The sequence below is a fragment of the Poeciliopsis prolifica genome, unplaced genomic scaffold, assembly GCF_027474105.1.
Source record: "Poeciliopsis prolifica strain line A6 unplaced genomic scaffold, Auburn_PproV2 SCAFFOLD093, whole genome shotgun sequence".
Lineage (NCBI taxonomy): Eukaryota > Metazoa > Chordata > Actinopteri > Cyprinodontiformes > Poeciliidae > Poeciliopsis > Poeciliopsis prolifica.
Window position 1 is genome coordinate 982,609 of NW_026562468.1, and position 20,997 is coordinate 1,003,605.

General features: G+C 38.0%; 1 protein-coding gene across 12 annotated transcripts in view; it reads left to right on the forward strand.

Moving 5' to 3' along the window:
- Positions 1-20,997, forward strand: part of foxp1b (forkhead box P1b) — a 274,772-nt gene that overhangs the window by 220,595 nt on the left and 33,180 nt on the right. For all 12 annotated transcript variants that reach the window (XM_055022938.1, XM_055022945.1, XM_055022946.1 and 9 more), the window contains 3 exons: positions 6,678-6,785; positions 15,860-15,947; positions 18,147-18,230. In XM_055022938.1, coding sequence (XP_054878913.1) covers positions 6,678-6,785; positions 15,860-15,947; positions 18,147-18,230 — 280 coding nt within the window. The remainder of the gene's footprint in view (positions 1-6,677; positions 6,786-15,859; positions 15,948-18,146; positions 18,231-20,997) is intronic.

Here is a 20,997-nt window from a genome sequence, read left to right on the forward strand (position 1 = left end):
CACACTTGCTTGTTTTCTTGCACAAAAGAGTAATCATTGAACTGTCAGCGAGGAGCCTCCAGGCACCATGAGCTCACCGCTGAATATCTGACTTGTGTTTCAGTGATCAAAACCTAAGTGTCAGTATGAAAGTGATGCAGATGAACACATATTTAGCAAAGTAAGTCAGGTGGCCTGTAGAGGTGAAGAGGTTGGGGGATGCTGGTGGGGAGTGATTATCAAGAGGATGTTCTCTGAATAGCCAAGGGAAAAAAAAATAAAACGATCACAGTCACATTTATTCACAACTGCACACAATGGAGAATGTCACACTGGTGTTCTGCTGCATGATAAGATTGAAATTACTTGACTTTTTTTTTGTTTCATCTAAAAAAAAAAATTCAAGTCACATCCTTTGTATAATTGTATGATCAGAAATATTGTTTTTTGCACGACTCGCTGCTGCGTTTGACTTTCCATTTATACATAAGCCTCACAAAAGTATGAGACTTTTTAAAAGTGTTTTAACACTTTCTAGCAAATGAACAAATGAACAATCCATGACTTTCTGTGGAAATAAATAATGTGCAACACTAGTGCCACCATCAAAGCAAGGATATGTATGGCTAAAATTTCCAAAGCCAGCTATATTCATCAAAACTATTAGCTGTTAGCAGTAAGCCACCAGGTCTTTTTAGGAAAAAGACTTGTGTCCTACAATCAAAAATGTAAATAAAGCATTTTTTTTATTCAATAGAAACACCACCATTTCAAATTTTTTTGACAAAAAGAAGGTCAAAAATCTTATCTGCACGAAAACGTTACGTTTGTTCACTCATCATTAAAAAAACGTCATCATCCTCCTTCCATTTGTTGTCATCCTCATCTTTGTGCTTTACGCCACGCCTGCAGTAACATCTGGTTGTTGATCATGTAACTTCTATTATGTGACAAAAGTATTTTCATTGCCGTTTTGTGACATAAAACTAATTTTGATAAGGCGAAAAAAACACTCATCATAGTGCCAGTTTTATCAAAATGTCACGGTTGCTTTTCCCAATTTGGCAGTTTCCATGAAGCACACATATTATTGAAACATTAAATTGCCCAATTATGTCGTCAAAGGAAATGCAACTTGTGGATGGTTAAAAAGTTGCATTGTAGGCCTGTAGGCGGTTAAAATGCTAACTAAAGCTAAGGTAACTTTAGTAGCTAAGTTGTTCCAAAGTTAGACATTTTGTCACAAAGTGACAATTCAGAGAAAAAAGCGGCCAACACAAAAGCTGTATCGGGCAAAATCAGAATCGGCACGTCTGATTTTTTGGAGATCAGTGACCATCTGCAATCAGTGCATCCCTAAGCGAAATCTTGTCATTCAAACAGGAATCATCTCTGTGATTCTCCAATCTTGTAAGTGCTATGTGTAATAGTATAACAACAGCTCTGGTAGATTTTTATTATTTGCTGCTCTTTGAAGTCTAAACTGGAGTAAAGTGAAATCTAAGCATTCGCTGTTCCGTCAATAAAACTGAGTTCCAGCCCTTCATTGTCAAACTGAATGTCTGTGGTTTGACAAATTGCTTGAGGACGATATTGACTCACCAACTCCATCACACACTGTCGCAAAAGCAAGGTGAGCTTTGATGGCAGCAAATGGCAGGAAGCAACTCGAGCTTTAAGGCTCCATGAAACATAAGAAAAGACATAAAGCAAGAGCCGGCAGGCAGCACTGCTGCCTCACGCCGACTGTCAGAGATTAAAGAAGATGTCAGTGGCAGTTTAACACGAGCTTAAGTGAAGAAGGCAGTCTTGGTCTGAATATTTTCGTAGCATCTTTAGATCTGTCAAAAAAACGAGCAGGTGATTCTCCCCACACCCCATCTGTTCAAGGACTGAATTACCCATGCAGACTTTCAAATTGCTCAAATTACCAGGAAAGCTGTGCCGGAATAAAGTAAGCTACAAAACATTCCCCCATTAAGTACTGCATGATGCTAATTTAGATCCATGCACAACCAATAATCCTTTCTCGCTTTAATTTTGGCAACACATAAATCATGCAAGTATCAAAAAGCGTCCTGGCTCTCTTTTGATGATGCGTGCTCAGTTCTAATCAAACTCCATGGGAGGAAGAATGAAATATTATTAAGTATGATTATTCTAAGCAAGGCTCTGAGAAGAACGTCTGTGTTATAATCCTGGGATTTGAATAATCAGGTTGAAGATAATGGGGCTGGGCCGATCCTGGGCGTAAATAGAGAACATCCACTCATCCTCCCCGCACTGAACTTAATGAACTTTTAATTTATGCAGCTTTGCTCGAGTCCCTTTGTCATGCCACAGAAACAAGCTACTCTGCAAGACAGGGGCCCCTGGTTTTTCCTTCCCTGACTGACTTCAGATTAGTTTACAGCAGGCCCTAAGTACCATGTACTTAGTTTCATGTGTCATATAAAAATCTGCCCAGGCACAACGACGCCTGCAACTAAAACCTTTAAGTGCATCCACAGGAATCACTCATGGGGCTTTGCACTTCCGTCTTAAGGAAGACTGAGAAATTCAATCACAGCTCAACTTGACACACACTGAAGACAGGGCATGTGTTCCTCATGCTTTCAGTTGTTGCTAGGAACACGCTGAGAGAGGTGAGAGGCGGGGAGGTGTGTTTGTTTAAATACCGTCCCTGATACGACCCAGAGCCCGAGTCACTTTATCTGTCAGGCGGTGTTGTTTCCCTGTCAATGAATGCATGATGCATAGATGGCGATATACCCCAGTGATCGGGGTCATCTTTATTCACTGATTTGCTTATTTAAATCAAATGCCTGATCTGTATCTGACATCAATTCCCAATCCAGAGCTGCATCAGCTTTGCAAAGAGGGAGGTAAAGAGGGAGGGGTGTCTTCACAAAGCACTTGGCCCACTTTACTTCCCAACAACCATCAGTAACAACAGCTCAGGGACTGTAACACAGCAGTCTGTTAAGGAGATAAATAATCAGATTTGGCAGTGCTTCCCATCTCTCTCTCTCATGCCTTTCATTTGTCTTACACAAGAAAAAAAAGCAAATTAAATCATTTAGGGTAGCTTGCAGTGGTACCAGAAGGAGGGATGAATCCAGGAAAGATCTAGAACATTAAAGAGGGAGTGAACTGGAGGGGGCAGAATATAAACCTGAACCTGATGTATCGACAGGGCCCTCTATCTGACTTCAATCTTCCCTTCTTCCTGACGGATTGAGTCTGTCAGAATGGGAGGCTGTAGATCTTGACTTATTTATGGCCCAAATTGTCCATTCAAAGTAAGTGGGCTTGAAAACAACTGCCCTCCAGCTGTCAGAATCGTCTGAGTACATTCTCTTCAAAGAAAAGAGTGAGAGTCTATGTGGACATCTTGGTCCTCTAAAGGAAGCTGAGGGCAATGCAAGTTTTCACCTCACTGCTGCCGTCATTAGAGTATTTCTCAACAAAGATGCTTAAAAATAAGACAATAGAGGATTACTACTTAATGTTTCATGGTCTGGAAATTGATTGAATTTCAACATTTGGAGTAAAAAAGAGAAATGAACAGAATTTGGTGGAAAACAATTACCTGTAGGAAAGGTCTAATGAGTTCCTGCAATGCTGAAATGCTAAAACGTTTGTCTCATGGAGGGTCATCTAGTCAGTCTGACACTGTGTCCCAGGTGGAAACTTCTCCTTTAACCTTCTCTTCATCATTGTTTTAAGCAAAGGTGTAAAAACTTTAATAGTTGTCTTTAATCTATTTTTTCACTTTGAGAGTCTTATTTTGAAGTAAGACAGAAATGTCCTTGAGTTGTGCCCTGTTGTATGGTGAGAAAAGCCTTTTGGAAAAACCTCCATATCTTTTGAATTGTTTGTGTGGCAGCATTTTTTGGTACAAAAGAGTGCTATTTTTGAACACTCTTTAGCTCAAAACCGAATTTATTCCAATATTTTCCGGGGTCAGGGACTGCCGCCTGCGGTACATAGCTGAAGTAGTCAAATACTTGACAGCACTTTTAAAAATGCTTATAACTACCTATTTTAATAGCTAATAGGTGTTCATTTTTGCTTCTACAGGTTAATCCACCATACTTAGACTAATCAAACTTGGGTTCTGTAAAACCTTTACTCTGTTTTGGAAAACCAAATAAGTTTTCTTTTGAACTTTGTTTGAACTTTGTCATGAACTTAATATATTGGGCTGTTTATATCTTTTTTTTATCTGTTTCAAAAGTATAAAAAGTTAATTAATTAAAATTTAAATAACATCACTAAACTTTTATTTGCCACCAGTCACATTAACATTAGTTTGGTTTTTGAGTCTCCTGCTAAGATCATAAAAATAAATGCTCAATATTTCACATTTCAAAAGTGATTCAATAGTTGAAAAAATTGATTTAATCTGATCCTGTACCACCAAAACTATAGTTTCTGAACTAAGAATGGAACTGGTCTTAATTTATTTCCTAAATTAAGAATAGTTCTAAGATTTCAGTGGCAGTTTGAAACAGAAACAGAAACTGCCAATGTTTGTCAGGTCTACAGAAATATCTGTTTCAACCATTTTAAGAGGCTTGAAACATATTTCTTCATCTTTCCAAACAAATTAAAGATAAGCTCACAAACTGCACATTTAGATATTTGAGAAGATTTGAGTATGAAAAACATTGGAAGTGTAACAAGAAAACAATAAAACATCCTTGCACCAAACTATGGAATCAGATGCAACAAAACACTACGTCAGTGTTTTGTTGTTTTCTGATTTGTGAAATATTGTACTATTAAAACTTGACTTGAGTGAACACATTTTCAAGATGAATGTTCTTCACTAAATATTCAGGACGTTATAAAACCTGCTAATTGGTCTGTAAGGATTACATTTTGAATTGGTACGTGGGTTTGAGCCCACGCACCTGGGTCATATCAACCATATCAACATGATTAACTGCTGTTTTTTTCAGGGTTTTGTTGTTGACCTGTGATAGCAACGTCATAGATCAACTACAAAATCCTGTAAAAACATTGGTTAATTATGTCTTTCCTCTGGTTGGATTGTAATGACAGGAGACCCTGTGTGTGCTGCACTCTTCTCTGATTGGAGTAATGTAGCTCATGTGACGTAAATTCTGGTATTTTATCACTGTTTAGGCAGCCACGGTTCAAAAAGTCTCCTCTGCCACCAGCCAATCACAGCACTTTGTGTTCTCTGATTCCTTGCACACTCTGCATTTTAATATTTTGTTAATACAGAATTAACCAACAAGCCTCCCTCTTAAAGAATGGAAAAATAATAGATCTTTTTAAATTAAAAAGCAGCATCACCTGCACCAGGCTGCACATTTCCTTGTTAAACTCATTATAATTGGTTGTCTGCCATCTACTTATCATGTGTATCAAGACAGAGGTCTGAATGTGAATGCATAATTCATAATTGAATTTTAAAAATCAGATATTTGAAAGAGGCTGGAAAAAAAAATTCACTAACCGGGTTTATGAATGCTTGACTGCTTCCTAATTGCTACACAATTATTGCATGTAATGAACAATGTGAACTCTTAAGTAAGTAATTATAACACAAGAAAACCTGAGCTGACCTCTAAAATTCCCTCCTTGACATGCAGCTTTGCGAACACTGACCCAAATGATGCTTTAATTTAAATGCTTGCTTAATCCTGCCAAATAAGCACAATCTTGTAATTTCCACTTTTATTTTGTCAATTTGTTTTTAGATTTTTTTTTTCAAACATGAATCATGTTCCAAATCCTAATCCAGTGAAGTGGTTCAGCACAAATTGGGCATTATTTCTTATTGAATACATGCATATCAATGAGGTAGGGTTATTCTCATGTGGGGAACACAACAGTTTCTTGTGCCATGAATCTCCTTATCTTGTCCTTCTGTCTTAAAAGCACAGGCTCACGCTGGAGAAGAAGCAGCAGCATTGTGCTTTTGGCTCACTCGCCATCCGCCAGAAGCACAGGTGGCAGCAATGTAGGCCAGTCCCCCAGGCTCTTGTATTTGAAAGTTGTGTGTCTTGTGTCCATATGGCTGCCTGTCCCGCCTTTCTAGCAGACACCGCTGCCTCTTCTCAGTTCTGATTGTGGTTAGCTGTGGTTCCGCACGCACCTCTGCGCCATATGGAAGATGTTGTAATGTTTGTTTTTCAGCGACATTCCTGCTATTTAGACTGATAGTACCGATCTTTCCCAGTAGACCTATTCTTGTCAGCCCCCCCAGGTGACATGAATTGGGTCGGGAGATAAATTGGTGCCAGGTGCGGATGTTTACATCTTCCCTTCCTTGTGGAAGGGTCCGGATTGTGTCATAGGCCTCCGCCAGGTGGGGGGCCTCTTGGATGTGACACAGTAGCCAGGGAAGAAACCGTCCCGATTAAAGAGAATTGCAATGTGTTTCAGTGATTCTAAATAATTATGTATTGATCTGGTCAGGCTCACACAATGAGTGTCACCCTGTTTTAAATCAAAGAAGAGTAATGATCGCACAGGTAAGGCACTTCTGGCAAAGGCCAAAGTTCACAGATCAAGTAGAAGTCAATTCTTTTTCTGTGAAAAGACAGAGTACACACAGAGATGATTTGGATTAACAACTCAAACTGTCATCTTTTTTCTCAACCTCTGAGTGAAAAGAAATTGAGACTGTTTTTAATCAAAAGTTTCTTTCTGTCTTGCAGGTCAGCGCTGGAGGAGCTATCCCCCCACAGTCACCCTCTCTACGGCCATGGCGTCTGCAAGTGGCCCGGGTGCGAAGCTGTTTTTGATGATTTCCAGTCATTCCTCAAGTAAGTAAATTGCCACGGTCAGAGGTATGTTTTCTGTCTCAGTTTGTTTGTCTTTTTCTAGGGAGTGGGGGGGTCGATTACATGTTTTGTGACCCCTGGCTACGCAGATGCACTGCAGGTGCAGCCGCTTGTTATTCCTCAGTCTGGGTTAGCCTGCTCTTGAAAAGGGCAATGCAGTGGGGACTCCTTCTGGGAACTGCATGGGCCTTTAATTCCTGTGATAAGTGCAGTTCCCATGGTGACCAGGGGCCATTTTTCCCAAACAAACAACGGTGGGATGTTTATCTGTGGCAGATCGCTCAGGGAGCCCTGCCTGTTTGCCCTTGTCACCGGTCAGAGGGAGTGCTTTCCAAATTTTTCTTTTAGTTTGTCCTTTGTTCGGCTCATGAATCTCCTGCTTTTCATCTGTGCCCCAAGTTTTCTTTCTGGTTTTTTGGGGGTGGGAGATTTTCCCACAAAATCAATACCAACCCAGGGTTTGCCTGGGGCTTAGCAGGCCCTGGCACTGAGGCGGTCCACAAGTTCAAAGATGTTAAGTTGACAGGAAATGTAAAAATATCGCTGGTTAATTATGTTACTGGAAAATATTGCAGACAATACTTAAACCCACAATTATAGGGCCTTGAAAACAACAAATCAAAAAATGAAATTTAAACACAGATATGGAAATGTAACATTTGTTTCATGAGAATGTCAATGCTGTTATTTATGCTGTTTCAGCATAGATAAAAGATTTTAAATAGTTTAACATTTAAGTTTAAGATTTTAAGGACCTGGCAAGTTTGTTTGTATAAGTTCAAAGAACAATCTTCATAGTTAGATTGTTTTACCACCATAGAAACCATTTTATGCTGTCAGTTTAACTTTTGAATTTGAGCTCTGTTTGCTCATAAATACATCTCAGCAAATTGCAGTTATTACTGATTACTTTTAAGCAATGGCCCGTGTCTCAGATTTTACTAAATCCATGGTGAAATGCTGTTGGTGGTGCTGATGCTCTTAGCAGCAAAAGAGGCCCATACATCAAATTCTGCTAAAGACCTCATACAATCTTGGACCCGCCCTGCATGATGAGCTAAATCCACTGTACACCTCTGCCGGGTACAGAGGGTCAAATGGTCAAATAAATTAAATGGAGAGATTTAATTTATGTGGCTTTAGAAGCTCTTCCAATTTGTGTCTGTTAAGATTTTAATAAGGGCTGCAGCTTAGGTGTTTAGGTTGCTCTGGCTTTTTTTGTATGATCTCCACGTGCTGCAACTCTGCCTGAATGTAAGTAAACAAAGCATTTGATATGATGACTTTTGATGCATTGTGTTGCTGCAAAAATTACAAAAATTATGATAAAATAATAAAACCAGTGTGCTGCAGGGCTACAAGATGAATGCTCAAGCTCATCCACGGGCTGAACCACCGGCTCAGTAACACACACTCAAACCGGAAACACACACATAACCCTGACTTTTATCAAGACACAGAGACACACACTAGGCAGCATGTGAGATGTAAACACACACACTACACATAATTCCTTGTTCACAAAGTCATTCTCACTGCACTCTCAATACGCTTATATTAAAACAATTGAATTTCTGACTGTTTGTGTGATTGTTTTTCTCGTGTCTCTCTTTCTACTCAAGAGAGAAAATCATTGATTTGGTCCGGTGTACTGGTCATAACTAGTCGCGGTTTTGAAAGACAATTTTATTTTCAGAATTTCTATTTTATTTATTGTTTCTGGTATTTTTGTTTTATTTATTTTGGATATTTAAAATATCTTCCAGTGCCAGAGTTAGATGTTTGTTAGAAATGTTGGTCCGTCTTCGAGAGATCAACAAGCATTATTATGCCATTTCCATTTTACGACTTGAAAACGGTCTCAAAACAAAAACAGCATTGTTTATTGCATACATTTGCTGAACAATTTATAAGTGCTTGTATAACTAGTCCTTTCTTTAAGCAATTATACAGCACTTTGTGTTGTTATGTCGCATATAATCCCCCCGAAAAATACACTAAACTTGAACACACAGATATAGTCGAGTCTGCTAGCATCTTTGCAATCTGTACTGTATCAGTGATGCAACTCTGTCCAGCCTAACATGCCTACCTCGCTCCTGGTTTACTGATCAACCTGGTAACCCAATACACAACAGCGCCATGGATACAGAAGAGGGTGAACACATCCTCACCAGTGGCAGCAGATGAACGGCTCGCTGTCACCTCCTATTAGTTGCGCTTAAGCAAAACATGACATTATTCTGTTATCCAAAAACAAACTGTCAGCTCATAGAGAAAGTTCTTTCGGTGGTGAAAAAATGCTTGAAGTTCCTCAACATCTTAAATCTTCTTTTAATCATTTTCATAAATCCTCTTTGAACCTCCTTATCACGTTGGAAGGTACAGTCGCCTCAGTTCCTGTCTCAGGGAAAAAACTGTCTGCTATGTGTTCTTACTTTCATTTAATAAACATCCTGCAATACATAGTTATTAAAGCATGTGCTCATATTTTCCCACAAAGACAGGCACACTTAAAATCAGGGAGTGTCGGCTTAAATCTATCAGTATTTATTGTATTCTGACATTGCCTCACCCTTTATTTATAGAACGAAGGGAGAATTCAAGTTGGTGTGCCCGGCAGAACTCTGCATAAAGAAAAAAAACTCTTAAGTGCACTCAGCTCTTGTTTTTACAAGTGTTTTTATCATGGCAACATCTTGTTTACTTTAGTTGCCTGCTCAAACTGCTTGGAACATGTTAAGAAAACATTTGGGAGGAGAGTCTCCACAAAGCCGCCTTTGTTCAGCGGTATGAGCGGCTCACCAAGGTGTTAACGCTCACAACTTTAAGCGCTTCCACATGAAACCTGGCAACCGCTGCAGGCCTCTGACAAAAAAAAGTATTCCAAATCAAAAACAAAAAAGGAGTACATCAGACTTTCTAATGCTGCTTCAGAAGTCTCTCAAGGTTGGAAGTCCGACCAACCTTGGAGAGAGACCACGGCGCAGAGTCAGCGGAAAGATGAGGAGGAGCTCCTAACGTGGAGCAGATTTCAGTGCACACGCCAACAGCAACAACCGACACTGGAACCGAATGTTGCTTTAAACAGCATGAGTATTTGTTTTATCTGTGAAGAAAAACATGACATACCTATCCTTACTATATTGATCAAAATGAAAGCTCTAAATCCGTCCACAGGGTGGAAGGGGATGGGGATCCGAACCCGTTGGGTTTTTGTTAAAGGTCAAGACCCCTTTTCTATTTAACGTCCAGTTAGAGGTCAGAGAAACACTACAGTGCCCTCTAGTGAAGTGAACCACATAAAAACTTCCCAATTCAAAACCAGTGAGCTTTTTCAGCCCAACAACTCTTTGAAAAAAATCAGAATAAACCCAGATGAAAGCAAAAACTTAACATTTTAAAAAGTAAATTCTGATGCCTTTAAACTCTAATACCTCTGTATAGTTGTGTGCATTTAATTTAAGTCCCAGCCAGTCAGCAGTAAGGAAGATAAAAACATTCCTCAGAGATGGCTTCGTATGAGAGAGAAAGATTTTTTTATTTTTAATCATTTATTTATTTTTCAATAAATACGTACCACAGCCTATTTAACATCAAAAATCAAAGAATCTTACTATACCATAAATGACATTAACATCCGTCCTAAAAATGCGTTCTCCTTCAACCACACTACAAATGACTTCTCTGTAACTCCAGATGTGACAAAGTGTATCTAAGTCTGATCTATAAAAATTCAATTCAAGCAATAGCCGAGACTTCACCATGTTAACAAATAAAGAAACCACATCAATGTTCAATTCTTCCTCGATCTCTCTTTCTGCTTATGTACGTTTAGCCTATCTAATAAAAAAATGAGATAGGCTAAGTGAAAGAGACATTTACTCTTCCACTGCATGGAAATGTAAAACCACAAATAAATATATGTTTAATGAAAGCTTCCCCCCATCTGTTGAAGGTCGTTCTCAAAAGCATAAAAAGAAATGACAGATGAAAACAGTCAGAAAAACAAAACAGTCTATTCACAGAACAATGCCGTTCCCCCACAGCAGGATTAATAACAGAAAAAAAAGAATTTACAGCTACAATACCAAGAAGGATTCTCCATTGTTTATCTGCTTGTTCCTTCATTAGAGGAGGCTGATATAAAGATTTCCATTCAGGTTTGATCTGATGTGTTAACGAGAGCTGAGTTCTCCATACTGTCACTGCATCATTCAGTGTGTTTTGCTTGAGAGTTTTTAACAGTCTATTGATAATTTTTCCAGAAACTATTTCTAGGGAGAGTGCTTTACTGTCTACCAAATCCAGGACCAGAGCTGTTCTTTATCCCAGGAAACAGTCTGATGGATGGAAAAGAGTCCCGGTGATTTGGTAACAATACTTTTAAAATAATCAGTCAAAAGGGAACATTCATGTTTACTTAACTTGTGTTTCCAGTATCTCAAAAGTTGACCAACAATTCAAATAGATTTTATTCAAAATCTATTTGAATAAATAGGGTCATCCAGTCGAGGTCCAGCCACCCTCCCAAAGCAATATACTTTTGTAGTGGAGCAGTCTGGATAAGATTGTTCTTCCCCAAATAGGGCAATCCAACAAACTCCCAATTAGCACCAGTTCCTGGAGCAGCCAGTGCAGATTCAGCCTGCTGCTGCCTCTCCTTCCTCAACAAAGCCCACTCAGAGAAAACACTCTTCGAAAAAGCTGGAAGAGGAAGAGTTCAGTTTGCTGGTGTCCATCAGACAGAGAGACAAATCCAGACCCATGCCACCAAATGTCCAAAGAATGCAGTATGATATACTCCTCCACAGCAGATCTGTGGGTCCTGTGAGTGGTGTCTGAATAAACAGAAAATGAAAAGCAGCAACTTTCTTGGCCAAATGGACCAGGCCTTATCCACCTTCTTCTCTCAACAGAAATAGAATACTTTGAGGAATCCAGTGAAGTTTATCCCAAAAAAAGGCCACTTGAGCCCTTTGAATATTTGATAAAAGAGAAACTGGAGGATCAACACATGCCGGTGCCACATGGCGGCAGAAACTAGATTATTTATGACAAGATGTATATGACATTTTAAGTAAAATCCACTTCCATTTCAAATGTGAAGTAGTCCCTTCACATTATCCAATACATTTTCCCAATTTTTTTGCACAACAGTTTCATTACCTTAATACACACTTAAATATTTTAACTCACTTTTTTCCCACACTAGTTGATCCCCCAACTGACTTCCAACAGGCATCTCGCTTTGAGCTCAGAGTCTGACAGGCTTTTCCTCTATCAAACATTTTTTTTGCCTCTTATTTAGTGGAAATATTGATGTTGAGACTTTCTCCAAAATTATAACCTTTTTCAATCTTCCACTGTTGAAAATGAGGCTCTAACTTTTACAAAGGACATTGAAATAAAATCCAGCCCAACATCTGGTTTGAGGTGAATCCTTTGGAACCTGTTGGAGGAAAAATATCACAACTTCAGAAGATGTGCTTTTATCTTAACAGTGCACTGTTAAGTGGCTGATCAGATTGTAATCAGATCAGCCACTTCGGTTATTTGCTACATGGTATAAGCCCACCAGCAAATAACCCAAGTGGCTGATATCAGTAAATCCTACCAATGGCTGATAGGTTTCTCCTATCAGTATGAAAGTCAGGTGAGAAGGCGCCATGTTAGGAAGACAACGTGGAAGCTGCAGGATCTTCAGAACAAACATGTCATAATTATCCTTCTGTCTGGACACAGGATCAGTTTAAACCATTTTAAAAGCTAAAATTTTCCATGTGTGGAAAATATGATAAGAGGCAAAAATCCATTTAGTTTGAAATTAAAAGACAGGTTAAGCTCATTAGCTGTGTCTTTAAGGATCACAAATACCTGCCTTTTCTGACACATGACATGTTTTAAGAAGCACAGATTTACAGCCTAAAGAAACCAAATTTATGGGTGAAACTTGCTGGCCATAGCGTGACACATTTGAGATGATGATCTTTTTAGTTGGACTAACCAGCAGCAGAACTTGTATGAAAGTGTCATGAATGATCACGCCCCATTATACCAAATCAGTCACTTTGGATGTATTATCAAGAAAGATCACAATCGCACCATTCACATGGGAAACAGATTTCACACTATCACAACCTACCACTCCTCCAACAGCTAAGGCAGCCTTCAAAACACCTTGAAAAAAACTGTAGAAAAAGATCCAAAAATCCACTCACTCTGACGCTTCCATCTCTAGCTCCATTCACTCCGCAATTCACTGGGAAAGCTAGAGAGAGAATGGGAAAAAAAAGTCAGGCTGTGTGAATATCTGGTTAATTTGTTTTATTGTGACAATCTACATTAGGCTCTGTCATCCTGCCAGAGAGCTTTTAAAAGTGGCTTCATTTGAAGTCCAGAAAGTGACACATGCCAACGTTCACAGCCTCCCTCGATGTCACCCCTCCCTCATCCCCTCCCTCATCCCCTCTACTCCTGGTGTCCATGCACTCCACTCACGGCTACATTTGGGGCCATTTGAATATTTCATTTCCTATTAATTATGCACTGTGATTCTCCATGTCATTAGAAGAAATAAAGTGGAATGTAACAAAGGATGAAAGGAAACGGGGCACGTCTCGTACGAGCCGAGAGATTCCAAAGCTGCTCACGTAGGCCAAACTCCCCCAGCCCCTTCATTGATGATTCAGACTGAGGGCTGGTTAAATTGAAGTTGAAATGTCTTTACCTATTATTTTCCTCTTTGAAATATAGTAAGATGTCCTGAAATGTTTACTGGTTTCATTTTCCGACCCACTTAATTAAATGGGCTCTTATGTGATTCAAACAAATGGAAGGCCCAGAGAGAAGTCTCTATTAATTTTGACAAATAGGGTTTTCGGTCAGGCTTCTTTATTTTTTTTTTACTTATTCCTCTTTAACTTTGTCTTTCGCCACAATAATTAACTTCGAGTGATGAAGTGTACCTCAGTCGATCTGAAGCGCTTTTTATGGAAACAACCTTGAAAACATTTTTGTTTACCTCAAGGCTGGAAGTAGCCAGGACTAGATTTACAATGATGTGGGCATATATAAACACATTTTGCCCAAAAAAAATATATATATATATATATATATATATATATATATATATATATATATATATATATATATATATATATATATATATATATTTTTATATATATATATTACAAAAGGTATTTTTTTTTTGCAAGATGTGTTCATTTAAAAATGTAATAAAAAAAAAAAACTCTCGGGTTTTTATTTTTTTTCTAAATCCCAAAATATCAATGCACGTCACCTAATTTGGGCCTATGAGTTTTATATAAATTAAAATTCTTTGCAAAACAAACATTCACTTAAAAAATAAATAAAAAGCCTTTGGTGCACCCATAAAAGTCAAGCTCTGGGTTACTGCCAATGTAAGCTGTTTCTAATGTCTGGTGAGGCTTTACCAGACCAGGCTTCATATTTCCAAATGATTTCAGATGTTTTTTCTTTTTTTGGACTGTAAATATGGTGTTTGATACACAAGCGTTGTTGTCTGAATATAAAGCAACGGCACTGAAGCCATTGTTGTGCATTCGGAAGTTGCCAGTGGCTCATTTTGATTTGCAGCACACCTCAGAAACAGTGTATAGATATAAAAACTAAAACACCTTTCTCCCATCTTCCTGCACACACACAGACATGTCTGATGACAGTGACCTACATGGTCACTGCAGCTGTGATATAATTTATGATATATATAATATATTGGATCCATTAACGAGCATAATGAAGTAGTGAAATGAAAGGGTATTTGTGAAATCAGTTCAAACATCCTGCTCGGATTATGATTAAATGATTAATGTAATGCCCCTGCATAAGCATTTTCAAACAGTAATTCATGCGGCAACTGATAAAATTCCTCCAATCATATTTCCTTCACTCATGAGCCTTATCTCCGCCATTTTATATAAATAAAAAAAAGGATGTCTCCTACCCGAGCGAGCTACTTTAGATTAGTAATAAATGTGCATGAAAAGAGAGCGTCTTTCCTGAATAAAATAATTGCACGTAATTATATCCATAATTCAAGCCTGGGACAGATCCCCATCTCCTTGTCCTGTTGTCCTCTACTTTTGGTCCAGCTCTATTTGAATTCCTCTTAATTCTGATGATAAAAACGAACAATGCAAACAGCAAAAAAGGGCGGCAAAGTCAACATGGCAAGGCAGAGTGGAGCAGCGGCAGGAAGGCATGGCGTTAGGATGCCGGTTCATAATTTAGCAAAGGGAATCCAAGCTGAAATTCTTCAATCATCCCCTCTTATCAGTGAGCTGGGAGAGCAGGTATGACCAACATGAAATATTGACTGTCATTCTTTCACATAAAAAAGTATTCCTTTGTTCTGGAGACATTTTGCAATCACTGTAATATGTGACGCTATTAACATAAATGTTATTACAGTGGCTCCACACTCATTTACCTTATTGATCCAATAACCAGCAATGGGACTGAAGTGGATTCTGACTGGGTCACTGCAAAGATGCAATATCATTTCTTGGTCAAATTAAAATTGATCAATTTTAGCCTAAATCTGCTAATGGTGTAATCTTTGTAGTTAAATGTAGTTAAATCTATAAATCTGGATCCTTAGTTTGGTTTTCTGTTTAATTTTGCTTGTTATTTTGAGTTACTTTGCCAATCTTTTAGGCTTCCTTTCTTTTCAGAAAGAAAGTGATGTTCATGTGGACCAAGAAGTAGAAAAAGTAAATGAAGCAAATAGCAGAGCAACGCTGTTGTTTTACTGTTGACGGCACAAACAAGCCATCTCCTTTATTTCACTGTTTGAGAATATAAGAAAGGAAAAAAAATTGATCCTACAAAGGATGTAAATAATTTTGGGCTTAATTGCACCAAGCTTTTGAGGTTTGGATAGGAATTCTTTGGAAAATGATTGAATTTTGATGCTCCAATTATGATGTTCTGTTCAGCTTAGATAAACAATCTCTAAATAAATAAAAATGAATCAAATCTCTGAATGCATCTTCTCATTCTGTGGTTTCCAGGCATCTCAACAACGAGCATGCCCTGGACGACAGGAGCACGGCTCAGTGTCGGGTGCAAATGCAGGTTGTCCAGCAACTCGAGCTCCAGGTATTGTCATGTCTCTTGTTTTCATCAAAATATTTACGCTCTGTCTCCTGCTGACACTTCCTCTGTCAGCCGAACGCCTTCCACCAGTCTGTCTGACACGGACCGTGGGGTCACCAGCAGAGGAGTGAGGTGGAAGAGGGAGGTTGGGGTGTTTAGTAGAATTAAATACTTTAGTGCATTTGCTAGTAAGTCATTAAAAATGTGTTATGTATGCATAACGGCCAGGAAAAGATTTATGAATAGCCTCAGGCTAAGTAGAGAAGATCACTGCATTTTAAATTTTACAGAATTTTAGAGTTAGTTATGACTGTAACTGTTTGGCACCAACAATATAACACTTGTGAAATGACTTAACTGCATAGTGTGGAAAGACATTGGTTGATGAGTTAGAGGAACAGAAAAAGGTGTTGTTGCTCTTCTTGCTACTTTTTTATCCAATATAATGCTGATTTTCCATAAAAATCAATGCAAATATATAGATACAAAGATGACTGTTTCTCTAATGTCGTCTTTCACTTATAAAACACAGAACTGATGCAACTGGTGTAACAATCTGCATATTTATATTCAAGAATATTTGAAGCAGAAATTATGTAAGCTTAGCAGATAAAAGAACCTCAATTGAAAAAGTGAATTTCTAGCTTGCTAGGTTAACAGCATCTGAACATAAAACAAACATAAAAATGAAAGCATACAGTATTGCTGATATAAAATTATTTTAAGTATCATAAAGATGGAATGGGAACAACTACATGATCTTGGTTCTTGTTAACAACTTGTTGTTAACAACAAATGGGCAAATGGGACTTTAGCGAAACAAAACCTTTCTCAACTAAGCTGATGAATTTAGACATAATGAAATCCATATTGATATATCAACTTTACCATTTTCTGCTAAACCCCACAAATGTACCGTATTTTCCGGACTATGAGTCACAGTTTTTTTCATAGTTTGCTCAGGGTGCGACTTATACTCAGGAGCAACTTATGTGTGAAATTATTAACACATTATTATATCATATCACATGTTATTTTCACACTAAACCACAAGAGGGCGCTCTAGGCCTCTATTATTCTACCTTCGGAGTTAGCAAAGTTGTTTAAAAGTGACACAGAGGATGAAGATTTCATTGTGTTTAGTGATTTGGAGAGACATGGATGGTTTGGTAAACCTGTTAGCATGTTATTTATGCTATAGTTATCTGAATAATTCTTAATACGTTAACATACCAGGCACGTTATCAGTTTGTTGTTTATCATGGAACGTTAGCATACCGTACAATTATTCAGCCTCTTGTTGCCTCTATTCTATTTTTATTGCATTTCAAGATGACATGTCTGTTCTCGGTGTTGGATTTTATCAAATAAATTTCCCTCAAAAATGCGACTAATATGCCGATGTGACTTATATATGTATTTTTCTTCTTTATTATGCATTTTATGGCTGGTGTGACTTATACTCCGGAGCGACCTGTAGTCCGGAAAATACGGGTATTTAAAATGGTCAAATAAGATTTGACCATTTTAATGTTATAAGATTTCAATCACAATTACATTATATTTTACAAGATCATATTTTCTTCAAAATGACAATTTCAATGATTTTAATGACTATCCCAAAAAAATGTTGCAGTCATTCACTGAAAATCTTAATAATCCTTGTTGAACGTTTTAGCATGTGCGACAGCCTAAAAGCAAATGATGTGTTCTAGACATTTGGGCTTTTTTCACTTGCAGTTCACACTTCAGTGACATAATTGCCCCCAAAATGTCTAGGTTAAAGTTTAGGTTAACGTTAACCTAAACGTTAACGTTCTTTAGGTTAATGTTTAGAGGACGTTAACCTAAAGCAGTGATATTTCTGTTTCTCCTACTTTTCACCATGTCAACATCTTGTTTTTTCTCATCTGCTGGTTCATCATCCAAAAGGGATCGATGAGGCTTTACCAGACCAGGCTTCCTCCACATGCAGCCTGTCACTATAATTTAAGCTGCTAGTTTGACTTTCAGAAGGGACCAGGGAGAAGGGACCACAGATTTTAGTAGGAATCAGAATAAAACTCCTTATTTTGTATTGGGGTTTTAATCACAACTCAAATAAGCATTTTAAATCAAAGATGATGCCGTTTAAAACGATATCTAGAGATTTGTGTGTGTTTGTTCATAAAATTGTTGTGATTTTGTCATTACTTCTAATAGCTAGCGAAGGACAAAGAGCGTCTGCAAGCCATGATGACGCATCTTCATGTCAAGTCCACAGAGCCCAAAGCCACCCTGCAGCCGGTGAGCAGCAACCTGTCATATATCCTCCTCCCACTTGACATTCCTTTTGTTTGTCTTAATTGGCACACATGTATTCATTAATCCCTTCCTCCATCTTCTTATTTATCTGCTAAATAAAAACAGCTGTTTGTTGTGGGAAGCAGTAAATGTAGTTTGGAGCACAGCTGCTGACATCTGAGATTCAATTTGGTGTCTCTGTGATGAACTGGATGAGCCCCCAACCCCCATCCCTGTCTCACTACCCACCTCCAGAGAAATATTGCCTCTCTGAGTATACAGGGAAAAAAACTGAGAAACAGCACAAAAAGATGAGTAATGAAGAGATGTGTTATGTTTAAAAAAAAACAAATACATGTGAAATCAAAATCTTACCAAGTCGAGTTGCTAGTATCTCACTTGAAATAAGACAAATCAAACTTACAAGTAACTTTTAAGCTAAATATAGGAGCTTGTTTTAAGTCAATAGTTACTTAATAATAAAAAAGCACTAGTTCCACTCAGACTATTTCACTTGTAAAATGGGGAAAATATTTTGTTTTAGGTGAAAAAATATGCCAGTGGGACGAGTACTTGTTAAATTAATATTTAATTTGTAATTTAAAACAATATTCACTAAGATCCAAAACATTTGCAACTTTATGAAAGAATTAAAAAAAATCAACAAAACGTGTTCAAAATGACCCAACAAAAACAATCATAGTAATTATTTTTTCAACAAGGTGCTATTTTGTGCGTTCCATTACCAAAATAAAATAAAAACAAAGTCAATTCAAAGACCAACTCTCTGACTAGCACAGTTTAAAATTAGTTAATCAACCACCACTGTGTGCAGGAGAGCGCTTATTAATGATCGCAAAATAAATATCAGGCTTGAAAACCTAAGATCGTAACAGACTGAATGTTATGTTTTTAATGTAATCTCTAGGAGGCTTGCCCAATTTGCAGGGTGCAGGAGGTTGCCACAGCAATGAGTGTGCTTAAGAGAGAAACAGAGAGAGAGAGTACTGGGGGAGGGAGGAAGAGAGAGAGAAAGTAAAAGGTATGGGTGGTTTTGAGTTGATTATTTTACGTTATTTTTACCTTTGCTGTAATGTCTGAACAGTCAACAAACAATAAACTTGGACTAATTACCTCATTTGTTTGCGAGGATATGTAATTCACAACAAGTATTAAATAGAACAATTATGTTTAATTAAATATTTAACAAACAAATGGCCCCATACCGTGACAATTATATGAAATGAAATTGTCTAAAATTAAAAAAAATAATTTGCTATTCTCTGGGATCTTGCTTTGGGCACAGAATCTAAGAGGCTTCTCCTCTATCAAACATGCTATTTATTTTTGTCTCTTATTTAGTAGAAATATTGATGTTGATGAGATTTTCTCCAAAATGAAAAGCTTTTTCGGCCTATATGGCTCCACTGTTGAAAATGAAGAGCTGACATGCATAAATGACATTGAAATAAAATCCAGTCCAACACCTGGTTTGAGGTGACACCGCTGGAATCTGCTGTTGGAGGAAAAATATCCCAACTTCAGAAGATGTGATTTCATTTGACAGTGTTCTTTGGTTCTTTCTATCAGTCTGAAATTTCTCATCTTGATGTCATCAAACCAAATGTCAGATCTACCATAACTGATTGATACCTGCTAGTCCAAGATTTGCAACCAGCTTCAGAATGAGAAACCAACAACCTTCTTACTAGTTTCAGAATGTCACTGAGGAAGAAACTGGATTAGATTTTCTGTCATTTTAATATGTATATTCACCTATAAAATAAGTCAATATAGTTTCTATTCAGAGAAAAAGTAGACTTGGTCTCAAAAGGTTTGGGCAGCCCTGTTCTAGGCTGTAGTAATTTCTTCTAAGAAAAAAAATCCTAAAAATATTTAGTTTTAGTTTCATCTCAAATGTAAAACATGTAAATGACAAAATAAACCAGAATATTTTCATTCAGGAAGCAAAAAATGGACATTTTCTTATTTTCCACCATAAGGTTAACTTCTCAGTCCCTATCCTACAGGGCTCAGGGGCGTATGGCATTTAAGTGTTGGCTCTATTTTGTCATATTTAAGATGGGGGAAGTGGAGCCTCACTGTCATATTTCAGTCCATATGACAGTTCATTCAGTCAGCCAAATGAGCAGATATAATTTTACTGCGGGGCATAAATGTAAAGTCTCGCTCACAAATGCACACCAATGAACATAAACACACAGGAGTCTTGTCCATGTGTCATTTGGATCATTTATTTACAGTCAGTGAGGAGACTATTGACATCCAGAGACCACTCACGCACGCTTTTGGTGCAGCTAATCGACGGTAAGCACTCTGGAGACTCTCACTGACAATAAGCTGTCTTTTTAAGCAGCACATGTGCGATTGTGTAGACTGGGTCATGGAACGAAGGTTCTGATACAGAAAATTTACTTTTTGTACATTTGTGTACAAAAAGTGGTTGGGGTGACAGATAGCATCTCAGGTTTGCTACCTCTCGTCTCCTCCGGCAGAATGAGTGTCAGAGATCAGCATTAATGCTCTTGAGGGGCCAAGCTGGGATTTCTTTTTCTTTTTATTATTCAAATAAATAAACTCTGGGGCAGCTCTGCCTGCGCTGATCGACTGATGATGAAAGTGTCTTGCGTTTGGCTGGGTGAGTGGAAGAGGACTTCCACAGGTCAAGGTCAGTGGTCCCTACAGATAGGATGCAGAGTAAAATCATCTCCAGAGATGACCTGAAATAGATCCCTTTTGAAGAGTATAA